The sequence below is a fragment of the Tripterygium wilfordii genome, chromosome 15 (assembly GCF_013401445.1).
Source record: "Tripterygium wilfordii isolate XIE 37 chromosome 15, ASM1340144v1, whole genome shotgun sequence".
In the NCBI taxonomy this organism is placed as follows: domain Eukaryota; kingdom Viridiplantae; phylum Streptophyta; class Magnoliopsida; order Celastrales; family Celastraceae; genus Tripterygium; species Tripterygium wilfordii.
This window is the reverse complement of record NC_052246.1, coordinates 12,019,508-12,039,946: the sequence shown is the minus strand read 5'-3', so window position 1 is coordinate 12,039,946 and position 20,439 is coordinate 12,019,508. Positions and strand designations below refer to the sequence as shown.

At 36.8% G+C, this 20,439-nt stretch overlaps 4 protein-coding genes across 4 annotated transcripts; 3 read left to right on the top strand and 1 right to left on the bottom strand.

Annotated features, from left to right (window-relative positions):
* Window positions 1-103: 103 nt before the first annotated feature.
* LOC120015866 (UDP-arabinopyranose mutase 1) lies at window positions 104-3,103 on the bottom strand. The gene is made up of 4 exons (XM_038868354.1): window positions 2,678-3,103; window positions 1,007-1,257; window positions 747-915; window positions 104-626 (listed from the first exon to the last, which is right to left on the bottom strand). The coding sequence occupies exons 1-4, from the start codon at window positions 3,020-3,022 to the stop codon at window positions 291-293; spliced, it is 1,101 nt and encodes a 366-aa protein (XP_038724282.1). The 5' UTR covers window positions 3,023-3,103; the 3' UTR covers window positions 104-290.
* Window positions 3,104-9,285: 6,182 nt separating this feature from the next.
* LOC120017263 (PI-PLC X domain-containing protein At5g67130-like) lies at window positions 9,286-12,770 on the top strand. The gene is made up of 8 exons (XM_038870428.1): window positions 9,286-10,422; window positions 10,557-10,679; window positions 11,200-11,337; window positions 11,430-11,528; window positions 11,609-11,912; window positions 12,008-12,231; window positions 12,317-12,403; window positions 12,544-12,770. The coding sequence occupies exons 1-8, from the start codon at window positions 10,345-10,347 to the stop codon at window positions 12,622-12,624; spliced, it is 1,134 nt and encodes a 377-aa protein (XP_038726356.1). The 5' UTR covers window positions 9,286-10,344; the 3' UTR covers window positions 12,625-12,770.
* Window positions 12,771-13,969: 1,199 nt separating this feature from the next.
* LOC120017136 (PI-PLC X domain-containing protein At5g67130-like) lies at window positions 13,970-16,531 on the top strand. Its single transcript, XM_038870237.1, has 8 exons — window positions 13,970-14,248; window positions 14,359-14,481; window positions 14,911-15,030; window positions 15,125-15,223; window positions 15,320-15,623; window positions 15,713-15,927; window positions 16,043-16,132; window positions 16,327-16,531. The coding sequence occupies exons 1-8, from the start codon at window positions 14,171-14,173 to the stop codon at window positions 16,360-16,362; spliced, it is 1,065 nt and encodes a 354-aa protein (XP_038726165.1). The 5' UTR covers window positions 13,970-14,170; the 3' UTR covers window positions 16,363-16,531.
* A 1,544-nt stretch (window positions 16,532-18,075) lies between these two features.
* Window positions 18,076-20,041, top strand: LOC119979908 (PI-PLC X domain-containing protein At5g67130-like). Its single transcript, XM_038822530.1, has 8 exons — window positions 18,076-18,153; window positions 18,235-18,357; window positions 18,489-18,608; window positions 18,706-18,804; window positions 18,905-19,208; window positions 19,302-19,525; window positions 19,629-19,715; window positions 19,918-20,041. The coding sequence occupies exons 1-8, from the start codon at window positions 18,076-18,078 to the stop codon at window positions 19,951-19,953; spliced, it is 1,071 nt and encodes a 356-aa protein (XP_038678458.1). The 3' UTR covers window positions 19,954-20,041.
* Window positions 20,042-20,439: the final 398 nt, after the last annotated feature.

Below are 20,439 nucleotides of genomic sequence, written 5' to 3'. Positions count from 1 at the left end.
TATGAAATATCATAACCGAACATACCCCTACACATAGAGGGGGATTCAGCAGCACTAAATAAACTACTATAGTTTATTGATCTCTAAATCTCATGACATGCAGTTTTAACATAAAAAAATTCACATTACCGATAATCCACATAATATAAAGCATCAACTGAATCATGAATCAGTCATAAATAAAGATACAAAATTACTAAATAACTAGTAATTTGGTTTAATAGTAACTATAGAAAAAACAATTGCATCTGCAGCTAAGCAAAGCAAAGCAAAATGACAGTACTCAATACTTAGGCTTTGCCGTTGGTCACTGTGGCGCCAGCTCCAGCTGGGTTAAGCTCGTCCCAAGCTTCAATCCATGTGACCATGGCATCTGCCAGCTTGTCAAAGTAAGGATCTACCTTTCCAAGCTTCTCCTTAACCTGCTTGGACAGTTCAATATAGCACTTCTGTACAGAAGTGCAGTCCTTTGGTAGGCTAGCAGATTGGAAGAAGGGAATGATCTCTTCCTGCCAGAAGATTCCCTTGTACTCCTTCCTTAGGTTCACAAATGGGTTGCTTGCTTTGCTGTGGAAGATGTAAGGGAGGCCAGTCTTCACTCCCAATCCCAAATGATCACAGATCACCTAAACGAATCATGAAAAAAGAAACACAGGAACAGATTTAGCAACTTCGTCATTCTATGATGTATGAGAAATAATGAAGAGAAATAATGACGAAAGATGAAAGGTCTAGATGTAATGTACCTTTATGCACCAGCCTGCCCACATATCATCGTAGCGTCCAATTGGCTGACCGTCACCCATGAGTCCAAAGTACATGGCTGCGCCGATAAGCTCACGGTCAAATGCCAAATTCATACCACACATGGGGAACAGGGTGCCCTTTGGAATCGTCAAGACAGCATCCACAAACCTAACAAATTGGGAGCGTAGTTATGAGGATTATAAAAATAAAAGACTGGACATTGGACTCAAGTGATTTGGGTCACAAAGTAATCACATACCTTGTGTTCCTCTCCATAGGTTTCACAAGCTGTGTTGGTGCATCATAATCAGGAATGTTGAGCCAGAGGCCATGAGAAACAGCAGTAGGGACACCCTCTCGGAGACTGAATGGGTATCCACGGACAAAATCTGCACCTTCACGGAAAGGGTCATACAGAGTGTTGAAGAAGAAGGGAGTGGAGGGGGAGAGAAGGTTCTTGATGTGCTGCTCGAGTGCATTGACTGCTTTACCAGAAGGGTCTTTGGCAACCTAATAATCGATGGAAATTTCATACAATTATGTTCAAGTAGAAGGCATTATTACTTGGGTTCCATCATTCATACATTAAGCACTCAGAAAGAGCATAGAAGCTTAAAAAATGAGCCATCATACTTTGCAAACACATTTACAAAAGAAAAAAACAAAGAAACGTAAGCATGGAAATCTATTAGATATTACGATTACCATGAGAACTAAAGTTTATTCAACATAAAACCAAGCCCTATGAACAATTCTTAGCATAATGTAAAAAAGCCTGGAAAATGCAATTGCCTAAGCCCAGGACAAGTTAATGGGGCCATCATTCCTGAATTGTTAGAGAACAGCTTAGATCTAGATTCCAAAATACATAGAAGATAACTGGATTAAACAATAAATTACAGCCAAGTTATCTTTGCTTCTACCATACGAAATCTGGCCTAAAAGTTGTATCCACTTGTTCCCATGCAGAAATAATAGAATCATTAACAAATTTGAGAGAGAAATAGAGAATGGGTCTCAACTTTTTGAAGTCAATTTAATACCGGACCCACAAATAGCCACTCTACCCTCCAAAAAGCAAATGGAGATTTGTTCAATTATCAACTAGCAGGAATGACGACATTCAACCATTTTCACATCCGTGTTCATGTTGCAATCAATTATTTGAAAATTCAAAAATGTACATTTCCAAACACTAGCTTGAGAGAAGTTGGCCCAAGTTGCTTTCATGGGGAAATCATTTTCATATAAAGTCAACTTTCATAAGCTCAAACTGAAACATTCAACTATAAGATGACAGTTAATAATGTCAAAAATCCATGGTGCAAACTAGACATAGAAACCATTCACAAACACCAATGTCATAATCAGCGGGCAACATGTAGTCAATTTTCCTTAGATTGTTAGAAACACACACTTATTTGAGTGGATTTTCATATTGAGTTCAACAAACTCAAATCTGCATGGCAATGTGTATAAATCTATCGCTGTGAAAGCCCATGAAAACCCAAAAAAAAAAAACTGAATTTCAAAGGATTTGTATTTCATAGCATGATTACTAACTGTATATTCAAATTGTAGGTTCACAAGTCCTCAGAGATCTCTATACTAAGCAGTCAAACTCAGCCATTTTTATGCTATATATTATATTTTTAACATAGCATAGACTTTGACATAATTGAGAGACTATTCAGATCCAGTTCATCAGAGTAACAGAGATTGCAGAAAAAAAACAAAAGACAACATAAAAATTCGCATCAAAAACATATAAATCCAGAATTTAAGTAAACAAGCATGAGAACCCACAGATCAAAAGATCCAAATCACCTACCAGACTATGAAGCCAAAAACAGAACACACACAAAGATCCAAAATCTAACCCCAACAAACAAAACCCAGATGCAGAAATACAACAGATCAGAAAACTTACAAAGCAATCATCATCAATTGTGAAGATATACTTCTTCTTTGACACCATGTACCCAAAGCAACGGCAAGCAGAATCCTTGAATGAAATGCAGGATGCCTTAGGACCCAGAATCCTGTTAATATCATTACGATTATACAGCTCGTAATCAAAACCCTCAGGAACCTTGATTGTCTTCGACGGATCACCGTCTTGAACAATAATCAGATGGTATGGCTCAAAGAATGGCCTCCACATCTCAAGAAAATCAAGGTTCCTTATAGTCGGAATCACTATATCTAGCTCATCTTTCAACAATGGAGTCGCTGTTCTCGGAACCCCAGCAGTGTTTGCAGGCTCCAATGCCATCGATCGAGAGCTTCAGAGAGAAGGAAAAAAATAAAAATTGCCGAGTATTTTGTTTCTCAGTCAGACAACGAAGAGAGTTTGAGATTGATTGGAGGGGACTGCGATAGACAAATATATATTGAAAGATGTGGTGTGGCACGTGCCAACCCAAAGAGATCGGCACGAGTGGAGGGTTAGGAAAATACGTTCGTGTCCAAGGCATTGCCGGTGACAACGACTCGTTCAAAGCGCAAAAGGCCGGCTAAGTTGGCGAGATGGTAGGGGTTTTTGAGTCTTTATCCAAATAGGACTCCACTTCATGCATCCAAATGCATACCAAACACATTTGATCAAATTGTTACAGCCGTTGGATTTGATGACTTTTGGCACTATTGGGTATTTTGGGTTGTAACTTGATTGAGAAGTCAATTTTTGGAAGGTTATCAATGAGTTCATCAATGAAAATTAAAGCAAGATGGTAATCAGGAGCAAGGAACCCTCCCAACTTTACTATTTTCATCTAATGGCGACAAATAAATTTGGTGGAGAAAATAGAAAAATGTGGTTGATGTCGCACAATTCTTATTAAATTGAGGATTGAGCTTGGAAATTGCAGACCCCATATCCTAATAATTATTATTCTCTAATTAAAATTTCACAATTGACTTCAAAGAAAATTAGGTTAAAAAAAGAGAGAGAGGAGAGTACTTTGAATTAAATGGCAATAACATCACTCTTGCATAAGTGCATTAAATACCTTTCCTTCCTAGCTTTTTGTAAATTTTTGTGGATCTGGGATAGGTATTCCCAACTGCCCGCTGCATCAAAAATTTTTTTGTAAATTCGATAAAATTTTAGCATGACAAATTCAACAGTATGTTTTTGTTTCAAAAAAAATCAAATTCAACATGAAAAATCATGACAATTCTATACCGTTTGATATAAACTCAAAACATTCAATTTTCGATCACAATGAATTTGATTTTTTTTTTGGAACAAAAATATATATGATGTGATTCGTCATACTAAATATTACAAATTTATAATTTTGTCAGAATTTTTTTAAAAAACTTTTTAGTGCACTAGTTGGGTCCAATATTTTTCAACACTAGACCTATCCCTGATCTAACTTTTTGTTGAGTTTGGCAATAACATTACTCTTATTTAATACTCATGAAAGTCAATCTGTCCTTGTAATACCTATAGTTCAATTTGGGAAAAGTAATTAAGGTAATGGAATATTTTTTAAACCATCAAAATTACCTACAACACTCAATTATATATAATTCTTTTTGGCTAAATAATAAACTTATCATGTAGTAATTGCCTTCTATTATAATGTAAGCAGAAAATCCAATAATTTAATTTACAAGTAATTCTTATTTCATTCTTTGAGTTTTTTTTTTGGGTGTCGGTGAATGTGATGCATCAGAAAATTAAATATTTTAAAAAATAAATGCAAAATTAAGTGATCATAAATAAAGGAAACGGACATCCAATAATTTATAGACAATATAGTACAGAGGGATTTTCCCGTGGAGTGAATTGCGGGGACACGTGTAAGTAGAAGCCTTTGCGTGGAAAGAGTGATTGATTTGGACTAAAAGCATGTACTTTAGTATTTATATTTATATTTTATTATTTAGGCATTTATTTTTTGCTTTTCAGTTTACTTAGAGCACTCGCAGCAGTTTCCCTATCTCTATCCCTATCCTGTCAGTGCTACAGTGACATTTTACAGCATAGAGAATCAATTTCAATATTGTGCACCCAACAGATTCCTTATATTAAGTCTCTATATTATCAAAACTTGTAAATTTCAAAATTATAATTTTTTTCTAAACATTATTTGAATCACAACGGCTAGTTGTTCCAAGAGTTTTTTACGAAGATTTTTTTAAAAAAATCTTCGTAATAATATGAATTACTCTTATCAAATTGCAACAAACAATATCAAAGAGTAAGAGGAAACACCTTGTCTTTCTCTCCCATGCCACTAGGATGTGCGTTCTCAATACTTTGAACAATACCAGAAAATTTCAAACACTTGGTCCGAATAACACTAAAGCGATTCACGATTGACTTATCACTACGAGGAGGATATGACTTTGCATTCTCAGAATACTCACGCCAAACACGAATCCAATATTGCTCCTTTGCTTGATCCGTCCCGGTAATTGCATCTTCACTAGTGTGCTCCCAAGCCGCAATTAGAATAAGGTCTTCTTGAACCGTATAATTCTCAGATTTCTTTGGCTTCACCTTGTTATTATTCACATCAACCATGGGGGCATCCATAACAAGCATGCTCATTCTAAAATCAATAGAAAAAAATTCTGGTATCATTGATCTCATTGATTTCTTGCCAAACAATTGCTATGACTACATGCCAACAAAGAACAATAATCACAGGACAACTATGACTACATCCAGAATGCCAGAGAAGACTGTAGTTCTGGTATCATTATGATGATGAATATGACAATAGAAATTGTTCATCAATTGTTGAACATAAACAAAAAATACAGATTGAAAATAGTCACTCCTATAGGTTGCCCGGTTACACTTGCATGACATCTGGACATATATACAAGGAATGGGGCATAACTCTACTAGTCAGGACCCTGTAGAAACGACCCCTTGTAAATGAACAGAATCCTCTAATGGTAATAACACATTATTGGGCCATTATTGAGTTCTTAGCTCATACCAAGCGGAGAAAGAGAAAATTTAACAGAAATTGTTTCTTAGATTAACTAAGACGACAAAAAGTTTCCAAGGCAAATGGAAAATTTACATTTCCATGATGCTAAGTTACATGTACACAAATATCTTGCCAAACAATTGCTAGTAATGAGGTACACCGACTTATGTACCTTCCAAATAAATTGTCTTTGTACTGATTAAAAAGGGCAATACATCCACTTAACTAAAGAGTCCAGGACATCATAGTAAAGAGTGAGCCTCCAATCATATTATGCAATGGGCGCCAATAAAAAAGAGTGAGTGATTTCATTGATATTGTTCAAATTGTTCTGCCACCAACTCAATTCAGAACATATATGCATCTTCTTATTTTTTTTCTGTATGAAAGAAAATTTACTAAGCAGGTACAAGGTCAGAAATTACAAGCAGGGCTAAGTAGAAAGCATATAGTTTAAGGGGAAGATATATGGATACCCGCGGAAAAAGTCTTAGGAAAACTTTGACATAGACTAACTAAAGGGATTCTACATAGCCTTTAACAAAGGAAGAAGGGCTTGCCTAGATCTCGTATTCCATCTGCCATAGACAGATACATCAATGAAGTAGTTTCAAATACCGCAGATGCATATATATAGTGGATGTAACAACAGATACAATGATGGAGGCAGATCAATCCATAACATATACAGCAGATATAACAGCATATATAGAAATCAAAAAAATTAATCGTGACTAGCCTAAACTTTTGGGTTTGCAGTGAGTGAATAGAAACCACAGCAGATCAATCCATAGGATCAATACATGAATCAAAAGGAAGAAAGCTCATAACAGATATAGAAAAGCACTTACATGAGTTAGGGTTTGCAGGGAGTGAACGCGAGGCACGATTGAGGGATTGAGGACGATTGAGCACGCAAACTGCGACAGAGGCAGGGACCAAACGCAAGGCACGATTGAGCACGGCTGAGCAGGAGAGAGAGCGAATCGAGGAGACAAAGCGAACACGAGAGAGAAGAGCGCGAGACAGAGGAACGCGAGAGAGAGGATTGCAAGAGATGGAAATTGACCCCTGCAAGTTCTCAGCTGATGTGGCAGGAGAGAGACAATATTTTGAGAGTAAAAAAACGTTTAGGGACCGGTCTTTTGCTTCTTCAAGTTTGAAGAGTGAAAAACAATTTAGATAATGATTTAGATATTCAATTGAAGATAGGGAAGCCATTGGGAAGTGGTTTTTTTGCATATTATCTATATATGGGGATAGAGATAAGATTGGGGAAGCCATTGGGAGTGCTCTTAGAGCAACTCTGGGGATTAGATCAACTCCAATGCTAAAAGAAATATCAAGCACTTCAAAATCATTCCCTCTCTTCTCCTCTATTCTGAGTGGCATAATTTAATTAGATAAGTGAGTCCCATAATATACATTATTCATCAATACTTCATACTTTCCAACACTTCAAACTCATTTATCTATTTTCTCTCTTTTTCTTTCCATCATCTCTCTCTTACTTTTTATCATCTCTCTTTTACTTTTCATCACCTCTATCTTCATTTTCATCATATCTCTCTTCTTTTTTATCATCTCTCTCTTCACTATTCATTAACTATATCCATACTTCATATTTGAAGTGTCATTTTCCACAACCACCTATAAAACAAGTGTCATTATCAAGAAATTGTGTTTTCAAGTGTTCATTTTCATCCATTATAGAACTCTAGTACTTTAAATTTTCCATAAAGTTCACTTTTGAACACTTGAAAAATATGTTTCAAGTATCCATCAAACATGCTCTTATATTTGTGGATCATCGTATTATCGAGAGCCCACCCTATAATAGAACCAAAATACAAACATTTGAAACACATCTACCATTTATACTATTTCCCTCTCTTTGGTAAGAGTTCAAAAATGATCACATCTCTCTTCCTTTTTATCATCTCTCTTCACTATTCATGAACCAAGAAACACTCCAAATATGGAGTAGCTACAAATTTTTCATATGTTTTGAAGTGTCAAAATGTGTCTATTATAGATATATAACACTAAATTTATCAATAAAGTACGATTTCAAGTATTTTAAAGAGCACTCATTGTGTATGCTCTAATTAAAACAGGATGCACGCTTCTTGTCTCTTTCTCTCTCAATATTCTCCATAACGTACTTAAGGAAACAAAAAAAAAACATATATTTCCTCTAAAGTTTATGTAAATTTCACATGAACACATTTGCACTAGAAGCATGCTAACTCCACTTTTGAAGTCAGTGTCAACGATGTAAAATGGAGCATGTATGTGCAAACGTACTTGACAAATTATACAAGTTGAAATCACTTGAAAACAATACTTGTATATATATATATATATATTATATATACTATACTACAAGGCCAGAAATTGTTGATAGACCCACCGACAACCTCTAAAAAATAGAGAAAATGTGACCTCGCGAAGCCTATATCTATCAAAATTGGCCCCATCAATTTGTCAGTCAAAGGCATTGTTGGCTTAGTTGCACTTAAGAGCGTGTCCAATGGACACTTGATAACACATTTTCAAGTATTGAAAAGTGAACTTTATAGAAAATTTAGAGTGTTGGAGTTCTACAATGGAAGAAAATGAACACTTGAAAACACACTTTCTTGATAATGACACTTGAAATATAGGTTGTTGTTAAAAATGACACTTGAAATATGAAGTATGTATATAGTTGATGAATAGTGAAGAGAGATGATGAAAATGAAGAAAGAGATGATAAAAAGGAAGAGAGAGGTGATGAAAAGTAAGAGAGATGATGAAAAGTAATAGAGATGATAAAAAGTAAGAGAGAGAAAATAAAGAAGATGAGTATGAAATGTTGATGAATAGTGTATATTGTGGGACCCACTCACCCAATTAAGTTATGCCACGTAGGAGAGAGTAGAAAAGAGAGAATGATTTTGAAGTGCTTGATATAATTTTTAACACTGGAGTTGCTCTTACAAAATTAGCACCCGCCGCATAGTTGTTTAGCCTCTAATTCGGACATGACTAGCTGTGCCTCTGACATGAATTTGGAAACAGAAGGCAAAATTCCTCTTATTGGGATTGTTGCTTTCATTGAATATTTCAAAATGACAGTTCATAATATTATTTTATAGTTAGTCAGAATAAATAAATGACAATCATGCATGCATTATTGTTAATGGTCTCTTCTCTATTAGCTAGTGAAAGCTGACTTAGGGGAGGTGGGAGGCCTGTCTCTCCAGCACACATCGACGTGCAAAAGGTCTCCATGAATATCCTCTTTGTTTATGCCAATCTACATAACATTGCACATGCCACATGCGGACATGCCTTCATATTCATTCATCAACTTTATTTAAACCCATAAACCCACAATCTGTTGCTCAAATGGGGCTTGGGCCGAACAAAACTGGGAAAAATGCATTTAGCCCCTAATAATGGATTTTAGTAGTCCAATACGAATTTTGGGCTTGGCCCAGACAGGACAGGTCAAACCATTGGGCCCAGTTCGGTCTTTCCTTCTTAGTCCGCTTTGGGGAAGCTCTGTTTCCTACTTTCCTTCTCTTACCGGCTGAATAGTCCCAGATGCTGCCGTCTATGTCAGAGCTCTGAAATGGAAGTTAATCGGAAGTCATATCGACTGATATCCTTAAGTTCAAGAGCTGAACGAGGAGTTTTCACAACCAATCAATTCAAGATTGTTGTTATGGCCAAGGCAATGCCTCTTAATTTCTTATTGCCCCAATGGAGGCTATGGGGTTTCGTCCTTGCTCACTCTCCTACATTTGCCTAATTGAGGATCCAAAGAGGAGTAGACGCTACCATATTCCAAGAATTGATGGTTTACGGGCTTTGGCCAAACCTGATATTTTTCAATGTTTTGCTTGGAGGGTGTTTGGAGAAATGCCTCGTAGGGGTTGCAGTGAAGGTGTTAATGGTAATGGATGAATTGGGTTTTCCTAGAAACCAAGAAATATACATGGGATCCTTCTGGATTACCATGTCAATGATGGACCTTGGTCAACAATTAATGGGATGAAGCAGAAGGGGCTTCAACTAAAGTCATTCGTTTATTGGTCTCTATAGAGGGAAAGGAATGTGGAAGAGATCAATGCTTGTTATGCAAGAGATGAGGGAGATGGGTGTATCATCGGACAAGCAAATTTGTGACAGCACTATGCAGTGAGTAGGGTGGGTTAAGTGAAGCCTACGAAGTCTTTGATAAGATTCAAGAAGGCATTTTTGGACATTACCAACTCAGAATTGTAAGGCTGGAGATCTCACTAAATGCTATGGTTTCATTCCATTATTTAGCCGTTTGGGAGAGCAATGAACGGGGGATATGATAAAAAGGACATTTTTGGACTGATGGAATGGTGCCATTTATACCATTTATTATTTAAAGACTTGCAGAATACATTTCGATGTCAAACCAAAACTGGAATCTATATTTATGGTATGATTCATACCAATCCTGAGCACAACCCCAAGCCAATATAAAGATGATGTATGTGAATTTCTTGACTCCCATCCAGAACACACCCAAAGGCAATATAAAGGTGGTGTATATATGAATTTTTAAGAGATACATACATCACCTTCCTCCACCAGAATCTTACTCTTCTCCATCTACATGGGTCTTTCTTGGTTTCTGGTTTTAGCTTCAGTTCTTCTCAGTGCTGCTTCAGCTTGCTCTGATGGACAGTGCAAGGTTCAACAGTTCAATTTCAAATTTTCAGTTTTGGTCTTCTAAGACCTAACTATATATAATATATTTGTTGGATATTATTTTAACCGTGATGATAATTGAACTTTGTTTTTGTGTGTATATGTGCGTCTAAATAGTTACTGGACATTTGCTCAACCGACGGAGATTGTCAAGCTGGCCTCTATTGTTCCGAATGTCTACAAGGATTTTCAGGTTCTAGATGCATAAGATCAACCATTACAGATCAGTTCAAGCTTCTGGTACCTGTCTTTCTCTCTCTTTCTGTACTTTTTTTATCGCTCAGTATCAGCATCAAGAAGTGTAATATGTGATCATGAAGAAGCAATATATTGAAATTGAAATTGCTCAACAAATTGATATTACTTTTGGCTGTTTTTTTCTTTTTAAATGACTTTGGCAGTTTCTAGGAAGGTCACAACTGAATTTCACTTGATAAATCATAATGTCTTTTAGTATGATTCACTTAGTTTCTGGCCATAAAGTCACGAGATAGCATATGTTGTTATGAATAGAGATGGGCTTGTTTCTTGTTTTGAAACCTACCTGTGAAAACCACACTGGGTAACTGTCATGTGGATTGGGGCATGGCATACCGGCGTTCCCTCCTGCGCCCTAACCTTGACAACTGCCCTAAGTAATTGGATGTATTACAAATTTTTCTTTGGAATTTTAACTTTTTGCACAGAGCTTTGAACTTGAAAGACACTGTGGACGACATGTTCGACAATTGATCATTTTAATTTTTATCCTTCGTTACAGAACAATTCTCTGCCTTTCAACAAATATGCATTTTTGACAACCCACAATTCTTATGCTATTGAGGGAGAGCCGTCTCATACAGGATTCCCTCGAGTCACATTTACCAATCAACAAGATAATATCACCCAACAGCTAAATGTAAGTTTATCTGCTTAAGCACATTCTTAGCAGGTTATTCCACATTCACTATATATATGTTCTTATTTAGACTAACTTTGCTCATGATACAGAATGGAGTACGAGCCTTGATGCTTGATACGTATGATTTTCATGGAGATATTTGGTTGTGCCATTCTTTCGGTGGGAAATGCTATGACTTTACTGCATTTGTATGTAATTTTGCAACCCTGAAAATATTTTTTTTGTGGTTTTTCTTGTGAAAGGAATTGACATATTTGCCTGGTGTTAGGAACCCGCTATAGATACACTGAAGGAAATCGAAGCTTTCTTGTCAGCCAATCCTACAGAAATTGTCACAATAATTTTAGAAGATTATGTTGAAGCCCCAAATGGATTGACAAAGGTCTTCACTGATGCTGGCCTGATGAAATACTGGTTTCCAGTGGCAAGTATGCCCAAAAATGGCGAAGACTGGCCATTAGTTAGCGACATGGTTGCCAAAAACCAAAGGCTCCTTGTTTTCACTTCAAAGAAATCCAAGGAAGCCAGTGAAGGAATTGCTTACCAGTGGAATTACATGGTAGAAAATCAGTGTAAGAAGACATAAAATTTTCATTACACTCGGACATTGTGTGTCACATAAATACACATACAATTAAAGTTTATGAAATATGGAACTTTTTTGCAGACGGGGATGGAGGAATGCATGCCGGAAGTTGTCCTAACAGAGCAGAATCATCTGCACTTGATGACAAATCGAAATCATTGGTGTTGGTAAACTACTTTAGGTCTGAACCATTGAAGCTGCTGTCTTGTGGTGATAACTCTGGAGATCTCCTTAATATGCTTAACACTTGTTATGGCGCAGCGGGCAACCGATGGGCTAATTTTGTTGCTGTTGATTACTACAAGGTATATATGACTACCCTACTACGCTCTTTTATTTTCCTTTCAAGTAGTGAATCACATTCTTGATATTTTTGAAATTGATGTGCAGAAGAGTGAAGGTGGAGGAGCATTTCAGGCTGTGGACACTATGAATGGGGAGCTGCTGTGTGGTTGCAATGATGTCCATGCCTGTGTGGTAAGCTACACTTAATTCTTTGTTACATTGATCAAGAGAAGGTCATGACACAAGAGTCTACACTACAGTTTGATTCCATTGCAGTGATTCTCTGGACAATATTAATATACGTATGGAAATAAATATTTTTCTTCTTGCAGAAAGGATCATCTTCAGCAGCTTGCACTGCTCTTAGCATGTCAAATTCAACAGCAAATTCAACAGTAAACATAAAAGAATAAGATTGGATTTGCCGGAGCGCTGCACCAGAGAAAGAAAATAAAAAACATTACTTTATTTCTTGTAGGGTTCATTGCTATGTTTTCATGTGTAATGGGTGTCTCTCTTGAGATTGGTTAGTCCTTATCATTATTCATTGCCCTCATCGTAAAATTTGGCCCCTCCTTTTAAAGGTCTAAAAATTGTGAAACTTTGTTAAAATCGACTTTAATGTAAAACAACAAGAACTAGGAGTAAAGAGTTAAAGAACGCTACAAGTCATCATCTTCCACTAGTGTTCAATTCTATTCAAAAGCATCAGCTCACACATGAATAATTTCGTCAAAAATTGACACTCCAAACAACCTATTATATAGTCTGAGTTCCAATTCTAATGAATATATCGAATTTGCCCTTACAGATTAGTTCTTCACGGACCCAACAACAATACATTTGTGAGCTAATACCCAAGTCACCTAACTGTAATTTTCAACCTTGAATTGTAATAAATAGAAGAAAAATAGTTTTTTTTTTATTTCTTATCGTTTTATTGCTTTTGAGGGCATTAGTATAAGTCCAAGAAAAATAGTATTGTACGTTCCCTTCACTAATAGGAACTCCCACATCAAAAAGATGAGGAGTTCAGTGGTGTTTGTAGAGAGTGTAAATATCACTTCTTAACATATCCAATAAGTTTTCATATGATAGGGTTGAGCCGATAGGATGATATTATGTAAAAGTATGAAAGTCAAGTTTCTCAACTGTGTCAGAGTCGACAGGAAAAAGGTAGGATATGAATATAGAAACATATAAAATGATTGTGACAGGTGTCGACTGGAGTATGGGTAGAATTGTGGGCGGCAATTAATGAATATATATTCACATGAAAGAATGTCATACCTAGGGATCCGTGTCTGTCGCATCCATGAATGTCGGTTGTAACCTAAATTGGTTGAAACTTCCTTACCGGGAGAATTAGTTCATGAATTGGTGCTCGGACATGCCAGCGCCCTCGCTATGGTGACACCATTGTGCAGGCGCCATTACAGTAAAGATACTTTGAAACCTATTTCATGCTTTAGGAAAGAGTTATTGTAAAAATAGTAAAGTAAATAACTCAAAAGATATCAGTAGCAAGTGCTAGACAAGGTGTGTTACATTACTTAACAATGATGTAAAGGTCATATATGGGCCTTAGAATGGACTTCAGGATTGGGCCTAAATGTACTGGTTAGGCCCATGAACTCAAATGATTGTAGAGTCGTGTTAGACTATATGGGCTCGTGCTAGTAGGGCCGTCCATGAATATTGGTTAGACCTATTAGATTGTTAGGGGGTTTGGGTCAGCACTCTCCAGAGCTTATGATACAGTGGTATGGAGGGGACCTTATCAATCACCATCCATTTCTTCGTGTGGGATTTGTTTGATGGGAAGTTTCCTTTGTTTTCTCAGCCAAAGCAAAGAAAATCCACATTGTCCTTTCATGGAATTATTACGTCTCTCTGGGCATATATCCTCATCCTGTGTCGCTCCTCCATCACAAACAAATCAATCTCTTCAGTGTCTAAATGGGTCTCTATGGGTTTCTAATCTTAGCTTCAGTTCTTGTCACTGTTGCCTCAGCTTGCTCTGATGGACAATGCCGGGTTTGAATCCTTAATTTCCAAAACCTCAAAAAAAAAAATTTGGTTTGAAGTTTTGATTTCTTGGGGTTTACTACAAGTTTTTTAATGGTGATTCTTCTTGCTGTGTGAAGTTTCTTGACGAATGCGGCAAGGATGAAGATTGTGAAGCTGGGCTCCATTGTTCTACTTGCCTACCACTGACAGAAGGTAGGAGATGTGTTAGATCAGTCGCTACAAATCAGTTCAAGATGATGGTACCCTCTCTTTCTCCTCTGTTTCCCCTGTTTTTATCACTCAAAATCGATTAGTCTACTATTTGATGATGTCATGTATGAGACATGAAATTGATCAACAAATTAACAAGACTTAGGCAGTTTCTAACGAAGCCACCACCAAATTTCACATGATGTATTTCGTATACTTAGCTTATGTGTTAATCCCATGTGTGATATTGAGTGATTTATTGAGTGAGTTGATAAATATGTTTGATTAGTTAGTGTTTTTGATAGAACCCCACATGGTAAAATTTGATATCGGAGCTAACGCAGAATGGGACTAGCACTTCAAGGATTGGGGACCTAATCATAAGTTGTTCAATTGAAGTTGTATTGTTTTATTGTTGTTACGACGTGGTCGGGATGTTTTATGATGAATTGATTCAGTTGTTCAACCTTTCTTGACAGAATGATACTCTGGCTTTCAACAAATATGCATTTTTGACGACACACAATTCTTTCGCTATTGAGGGAGGATTTAAGCTCACATTTTTCAACCAAGAAGATAGTGTCGCAGACCAGCTAAATGTAAGATTATATGTTTAAGCACATTCTGATCTGGTTACTTGCTCTTTCATTATCAGAATATTCTTTAATATAATCATGCCATGGCCTATAACAGAATGGGGTCCGAGGCTTCATGCTCGATACATATGAATTCGAGGGATCTATATGGTTGTGCCATGCACCTGGTGGGAAATGCGATGCCACTAATAAGTTTGTAAGAAAATTTTCCCTGTGATTATTGAAAGCTTTTCTGGGTATTTTATAAAATTTTCTGACAAAAGAAATTGACCTCATGTGCATGTATTGCCAGCGACCATTGATGGACACACTGAAAGACTTCGAATCTTTTTTATCAGCAAACCCCGGTGAAATTGTTACACTGATTTTAGAAGACTATGTTCAAACAGCAAATGCATTGCCGACAGTCTTCATTGATGCTGGTTTGATGAAATACTGGTTCCCAGTAGCAAACATGCCCAAAAATGGTGACGATTGGCCATCAGTTAGGGACATGCTCATTAGAAACCAAAGGCTCCTTGTTTTCACTTCAAAGCAATATAAGGAATCGGCTGAAGGAATTGCTTATCAGTGGAACTACATGGTCGAAAATATGTGTAAGACTCTTAGCTGATGGTTTTGATTTCATTGTGCAAAGAACAATTTTATTTTTTGTACAGAATTCATGTAAAATGTTGTTTTGCAGATGGGTCTGAAGGAATGGTTGAAGGGAAATGCTTTAATAGAGGAGAATCGTCTCCACTTAATGACATGACTAAAAAGTTAGTGTTGGTGAATTTCTTCAGGTCTCTTCCAAACCAATGCGGTGATAATAATGGAGAGCTTATTAACATGCTTCGCACTTGCTATGGTGCTGCCGGCAACCGATGGGCTAATTTTGTTGCTGTTGATTTCTACAAGGTATATATGACTGTAATAGTAATAGTAATGTAAGCTTGTTAGTGAATTTCTCATATTTATAGTATAAAATTATACATTCTTGTATCTTTTTAATGCTTTTGATACTGGAATACAGAAAAGTGGAGGAGGAGGAGGATCATTTCAGGCAGTAGACACCCTGAATGGGAAGCTCTTATGTGGTTGTGATGACATCCATGCTTGTATGGTAAGCTACAAAATGTCTATGGCTCTGTTAAGTTTTTCATAGGCCTGGTTCAAATCCAATATACTCAAATGGGCTTGAGCAACAAGGGTCCAATCTTGTGCTTCTAAGTTGTTCAAGCCCCACAAAAGGGCAGGCCCAATTCAGGGGAATTTTCTTTTTTGGACAAATATAAATGCATTTATTTGTTCTTGCAGTGTGGAGCAACTTCAGGAGCCTGCACTGCTGTGTGATGAAAGCTTACAGAAATTACTACTTGTGTAATAATCTCGTGAAGCCAAGGTGTACATCTTGTGTTAAGGAAAACAGAAGGGAATCCAGTATATGTAAAATAATAAAGATGGAATTGATGATAATGGACATTGGTATATGAAAATACACTGGAACCTATTACAGGCTTAATGGGCCGAGCGTGGCCTGAGTGTGAAGCCCATGGCGATTCAACTTACAGGCTCCGTTTGACAAGATGTTAGAAGTAGAAGGAGGTGAGCAAGTTTTGGTCCAATTTACTTGAGATATTGTTCACACCTTGGGCGCAAATCACTTGTGTTTTGTTTTTCCAAACTGTGCCCAAAAGTGAAATGGGTCATGCTTATAAACCACATGATTTCCTTCTAAGTTTTAACAGATCAATGTGGGACTTAACACATGAACCTATTAACACCTGAAGAGAGAGAGATTGGCTGAACACATACCATGCAAGGTGTGGGGCGATTCTTGCACCATACTTGGATGAATCTGATCAGAGTATGTGGCTAAATAAAGCCAGTAAACCATTAATCGTGTTACTTGTCTATTCAAGAGCATCGAGACTCACTTTGACTAGCAATGAGTGGGTGAGAGAGGGAATCAGCAACTGGAAGGCCAAGCACAAAAATGGCATGATCAGTAGGGAGACATTATTGTTTCAAACAGTAACATTAAAAACAGTAACATAAAAAATATTAGCAAATATAATGTATAATAATATTGATAATATAATGTTACAGTTTCAATCAAATATTTGAACTTACTTTGTTGAAATTTTGTTGTTCTTTAATGTTTATGAAATATGAAAAAAAAAAAAAAGATTATGCTCTTGAAATGTGTCAACAATTTTGGATTATGTGGCTATAAAGATTTCAAAACAAACCTTTTTTTCTCTTCTTTTCCATCATTATTCATTGACATCATCACAAAATTTGGCTCCTTTCTCCTTTTAAAGCTCTAAAAAATTGTCTTGACTTTGTTAAAACTTAAAATCGACTTAATGTAAACAACAAAAACTAGTATTAAAGGAGCGAAGAATTCGACTAGGCATGCTCTTTCACTAGTATTCAATCGACTTAATGTAAATAACAAGAGCTAGTATTAAAGGAGCGAATAATTCGACTAGCCATGCTCTTTCATTAGTATTCAATCGACTTAATGTAAACAACAAGAACTAGGATTAAAGGAGCAGAGAATTTGACTAACCATGCCCTTCCACTAGTATTCAATCTTTTAAGAGACATATACCCAAGGTCGGAATCAGAAAATGATAATGGAATGAGCTGACATTAAAACAATAGTATTTTGAGGACTATAGCATAGTGTAGTTTCCTAGATACGCCCCGCATATACTTACACTTGTCCAGACTTCCTTTAATTGTAATAAATAGAAGAAAAATAAAAGAAAAAACTTCTTCTTCTTTTTTTTTAATTTCTTCTCGTTTTGTTGCTTTTGGAGGCATCAGGCTTTAGTATAAATGGAAGAAAGATGGTATTGTACATCCCCATCGGCCATCGCTATCTATTTCTTCGTGTGGGTTTACTTTTGTTTCATGGGAAATTTCCTTTGTTTTCTCAGCCAAAGCAGAGAGAATCCACATTGTTCTTCCATGCAATTACGTCTCTCTGGGCATATATCTCCATCCCGTGTCGCTCCTCCATCACAAACAAAAACCAATCTTCTCTTCAGTGTCTAAATGGGTCTTTATGGGTTTCTAATCTTAGCTTCAGTTCTTGTCACTGTTGCCTTAGCTTGCTCTGATGGACAGTGCCGGGTATCAATCTTTAATTATTTTTTTTGTTTGAAGTTTTGTTTCTTGGGCTTTACTACAAGTTATTCTCCTTGCTGTGTGAAGTTACTTGACGGTTGCGGCAAGGATGAAGATTGTGAAGCTGGGCTCCATTGTTCTGCTTGCCTACCACTGGCAGAAGGTTCTAGATGTGTTAGATCAGTCGCTACAGATCTATTCAAGATGATGGTACCCTCTCTTTCTCCTCTGTTTCCCCTGTTTTTATCACTCAAAATCGATTAGCCTACTATTTGATGATGTCATGTAAAAGAGTCATGTTTAATGTTGAATTGATTCAGTTGTTCAAGCTTTCTTGACAGAATGATTCTCTGCCTTTCAACAAATATGCATTTCTGATGACACACAATGCTTTTGCTATTGAGGGAGGAATTAAGCTCACATTTTCAAACCAAGAAGATAGTGTCGCAGACCAGCTAAATGTAAGATTATATATGTTTAAGCACTTTCTGATCTGGTTACTTACACATACATTATCAGAATTTTCATTTAATATAATCATGCCATGGCCTATAACAGAATGGGGTCCGAGGCTTCATGCTCGATACATATGAATTCGATGGATCTCTCTGGTTGTGCCATGCACCTGGTGGGAAATGCGATGCCACTAATAAGTTTGTAAGAAAATTTGCCCTGTGAATATTCAAAGCTTTTCTGGGTATTTTGTAAAATTTTCTGACAAAATGAAACGACCTCGTACGTGTGCATATATTGTCAGCGACCATTGATAGACACACTGAAAGACTTTGAAGCTTTCTTATCAACAAATCCCGCTGAAATCGTTACACTGATTTTGGAAGACTATGTTAAAACTGCAAATGCATTGCCGAAAGTCTTCAGTGATGCTGGTTTGATGAAATACTGGTTCCCAGTAGCAAACATGCCCAAAAATGGTGATGATTGGCCATCATTTAGGGACATGCTCCTTAAAAACCAAAGGCTCCTTGTTTTCACTTCAAAGCAATACAAGGAAGCCGCTGAAGGAATTGCTTATCAGTGGAACTACATGGTCGAAAATATGTGTAAGACGAAGACAGACAGCTGATGGTTTTGATTTCATTTGCGCAAATTTTTTATTTTTTGTACACAATTCATGTAAAAATGTTGTTTTGCAGATGGGAATGGAGGAATGGATGAAGGGAAATGCTTTAATAGAGGAGAATCGTCTCCACTTAATGACATGACTAAAAAATTAGTGTTGGTGAATTTCTTCAGGTCCGTTCCATTTAAGCAAATCTCTTGTGGTGATAACACTGGAGCTCTTATTAACATGCTTCGCACTTGCTATGGTGCTGCTGGCAACCGATGGGCTAATTTTGTTGCTGTTGATTTCTACAAGGTATGTATGATTGTAATAGCAATGTAAGCTTGTTATCTGTATTTCTCATGTGTGTGTGTGTATCTATATATATATATATAATGCTTTTGACATTGGAATACAGAAAAGTGGAGGAGGAGGAGCATTTCAGGCAGTAGACACCCTGAATGGGAAGCTCTTATGTGGTTGTGATGACATCCATGCTTGTATGGTAAGCTACAAAATGTCTGTCGCTCTGTCAAGTTTTTCATGGGCCTGGTTCAAATCCAATATACACAAATGGGCTTGAGCAGCAAGGGTCCAATCTTGTGCTTCTAAGTTGTTCCGAGCCCAACAAAAGGCCAGGCCCGATACAGGGTTATTTTTGTTTTTGACAAATATAAATGCATATTTTTTTGTTCTTATTCTTGCAGTGTGGAGCAACTTCAGGAGCCTGCACTGCTGTGTGATGAAAGCTTACAGAAATTAGTACTTGGTGTAATAATCTTGTGAAGCCAAAGTGTATATGTGGTGAATCACTGAATTGTATTGAAGTATAAATAAAATGAATTACCAATTTAAATAGTGGGCTGGGCTTGGACATAGCGTGGCCACAAGCTCATTTGATCCTGGTTTTGGTTCATAAAAGCCTTTCTTTTAAGCCCATAGCAGACTTAATGGGCCGGGCCTTGCCTTAGTGTGAAGCCCATGGGTTCAACTTATATGGCATGCTCAAGGCCCCATCCCCCATGGTAATAGGTTTGTTTATTTCTAACTCTGACAAAAATTCTTTCGGTGCATGTGGAACAACCAACAATAGCTTAAACAACAGATTAATTACGCAGTTAAAAATAGTCAAATCAAGTTCATGGTTTTCAATGAATCCACGGTCAATTTTGTCTTTTTCTTGTTCATATCCATTTCACACAGATCTTGTAAACAATTGAAAGAAATTA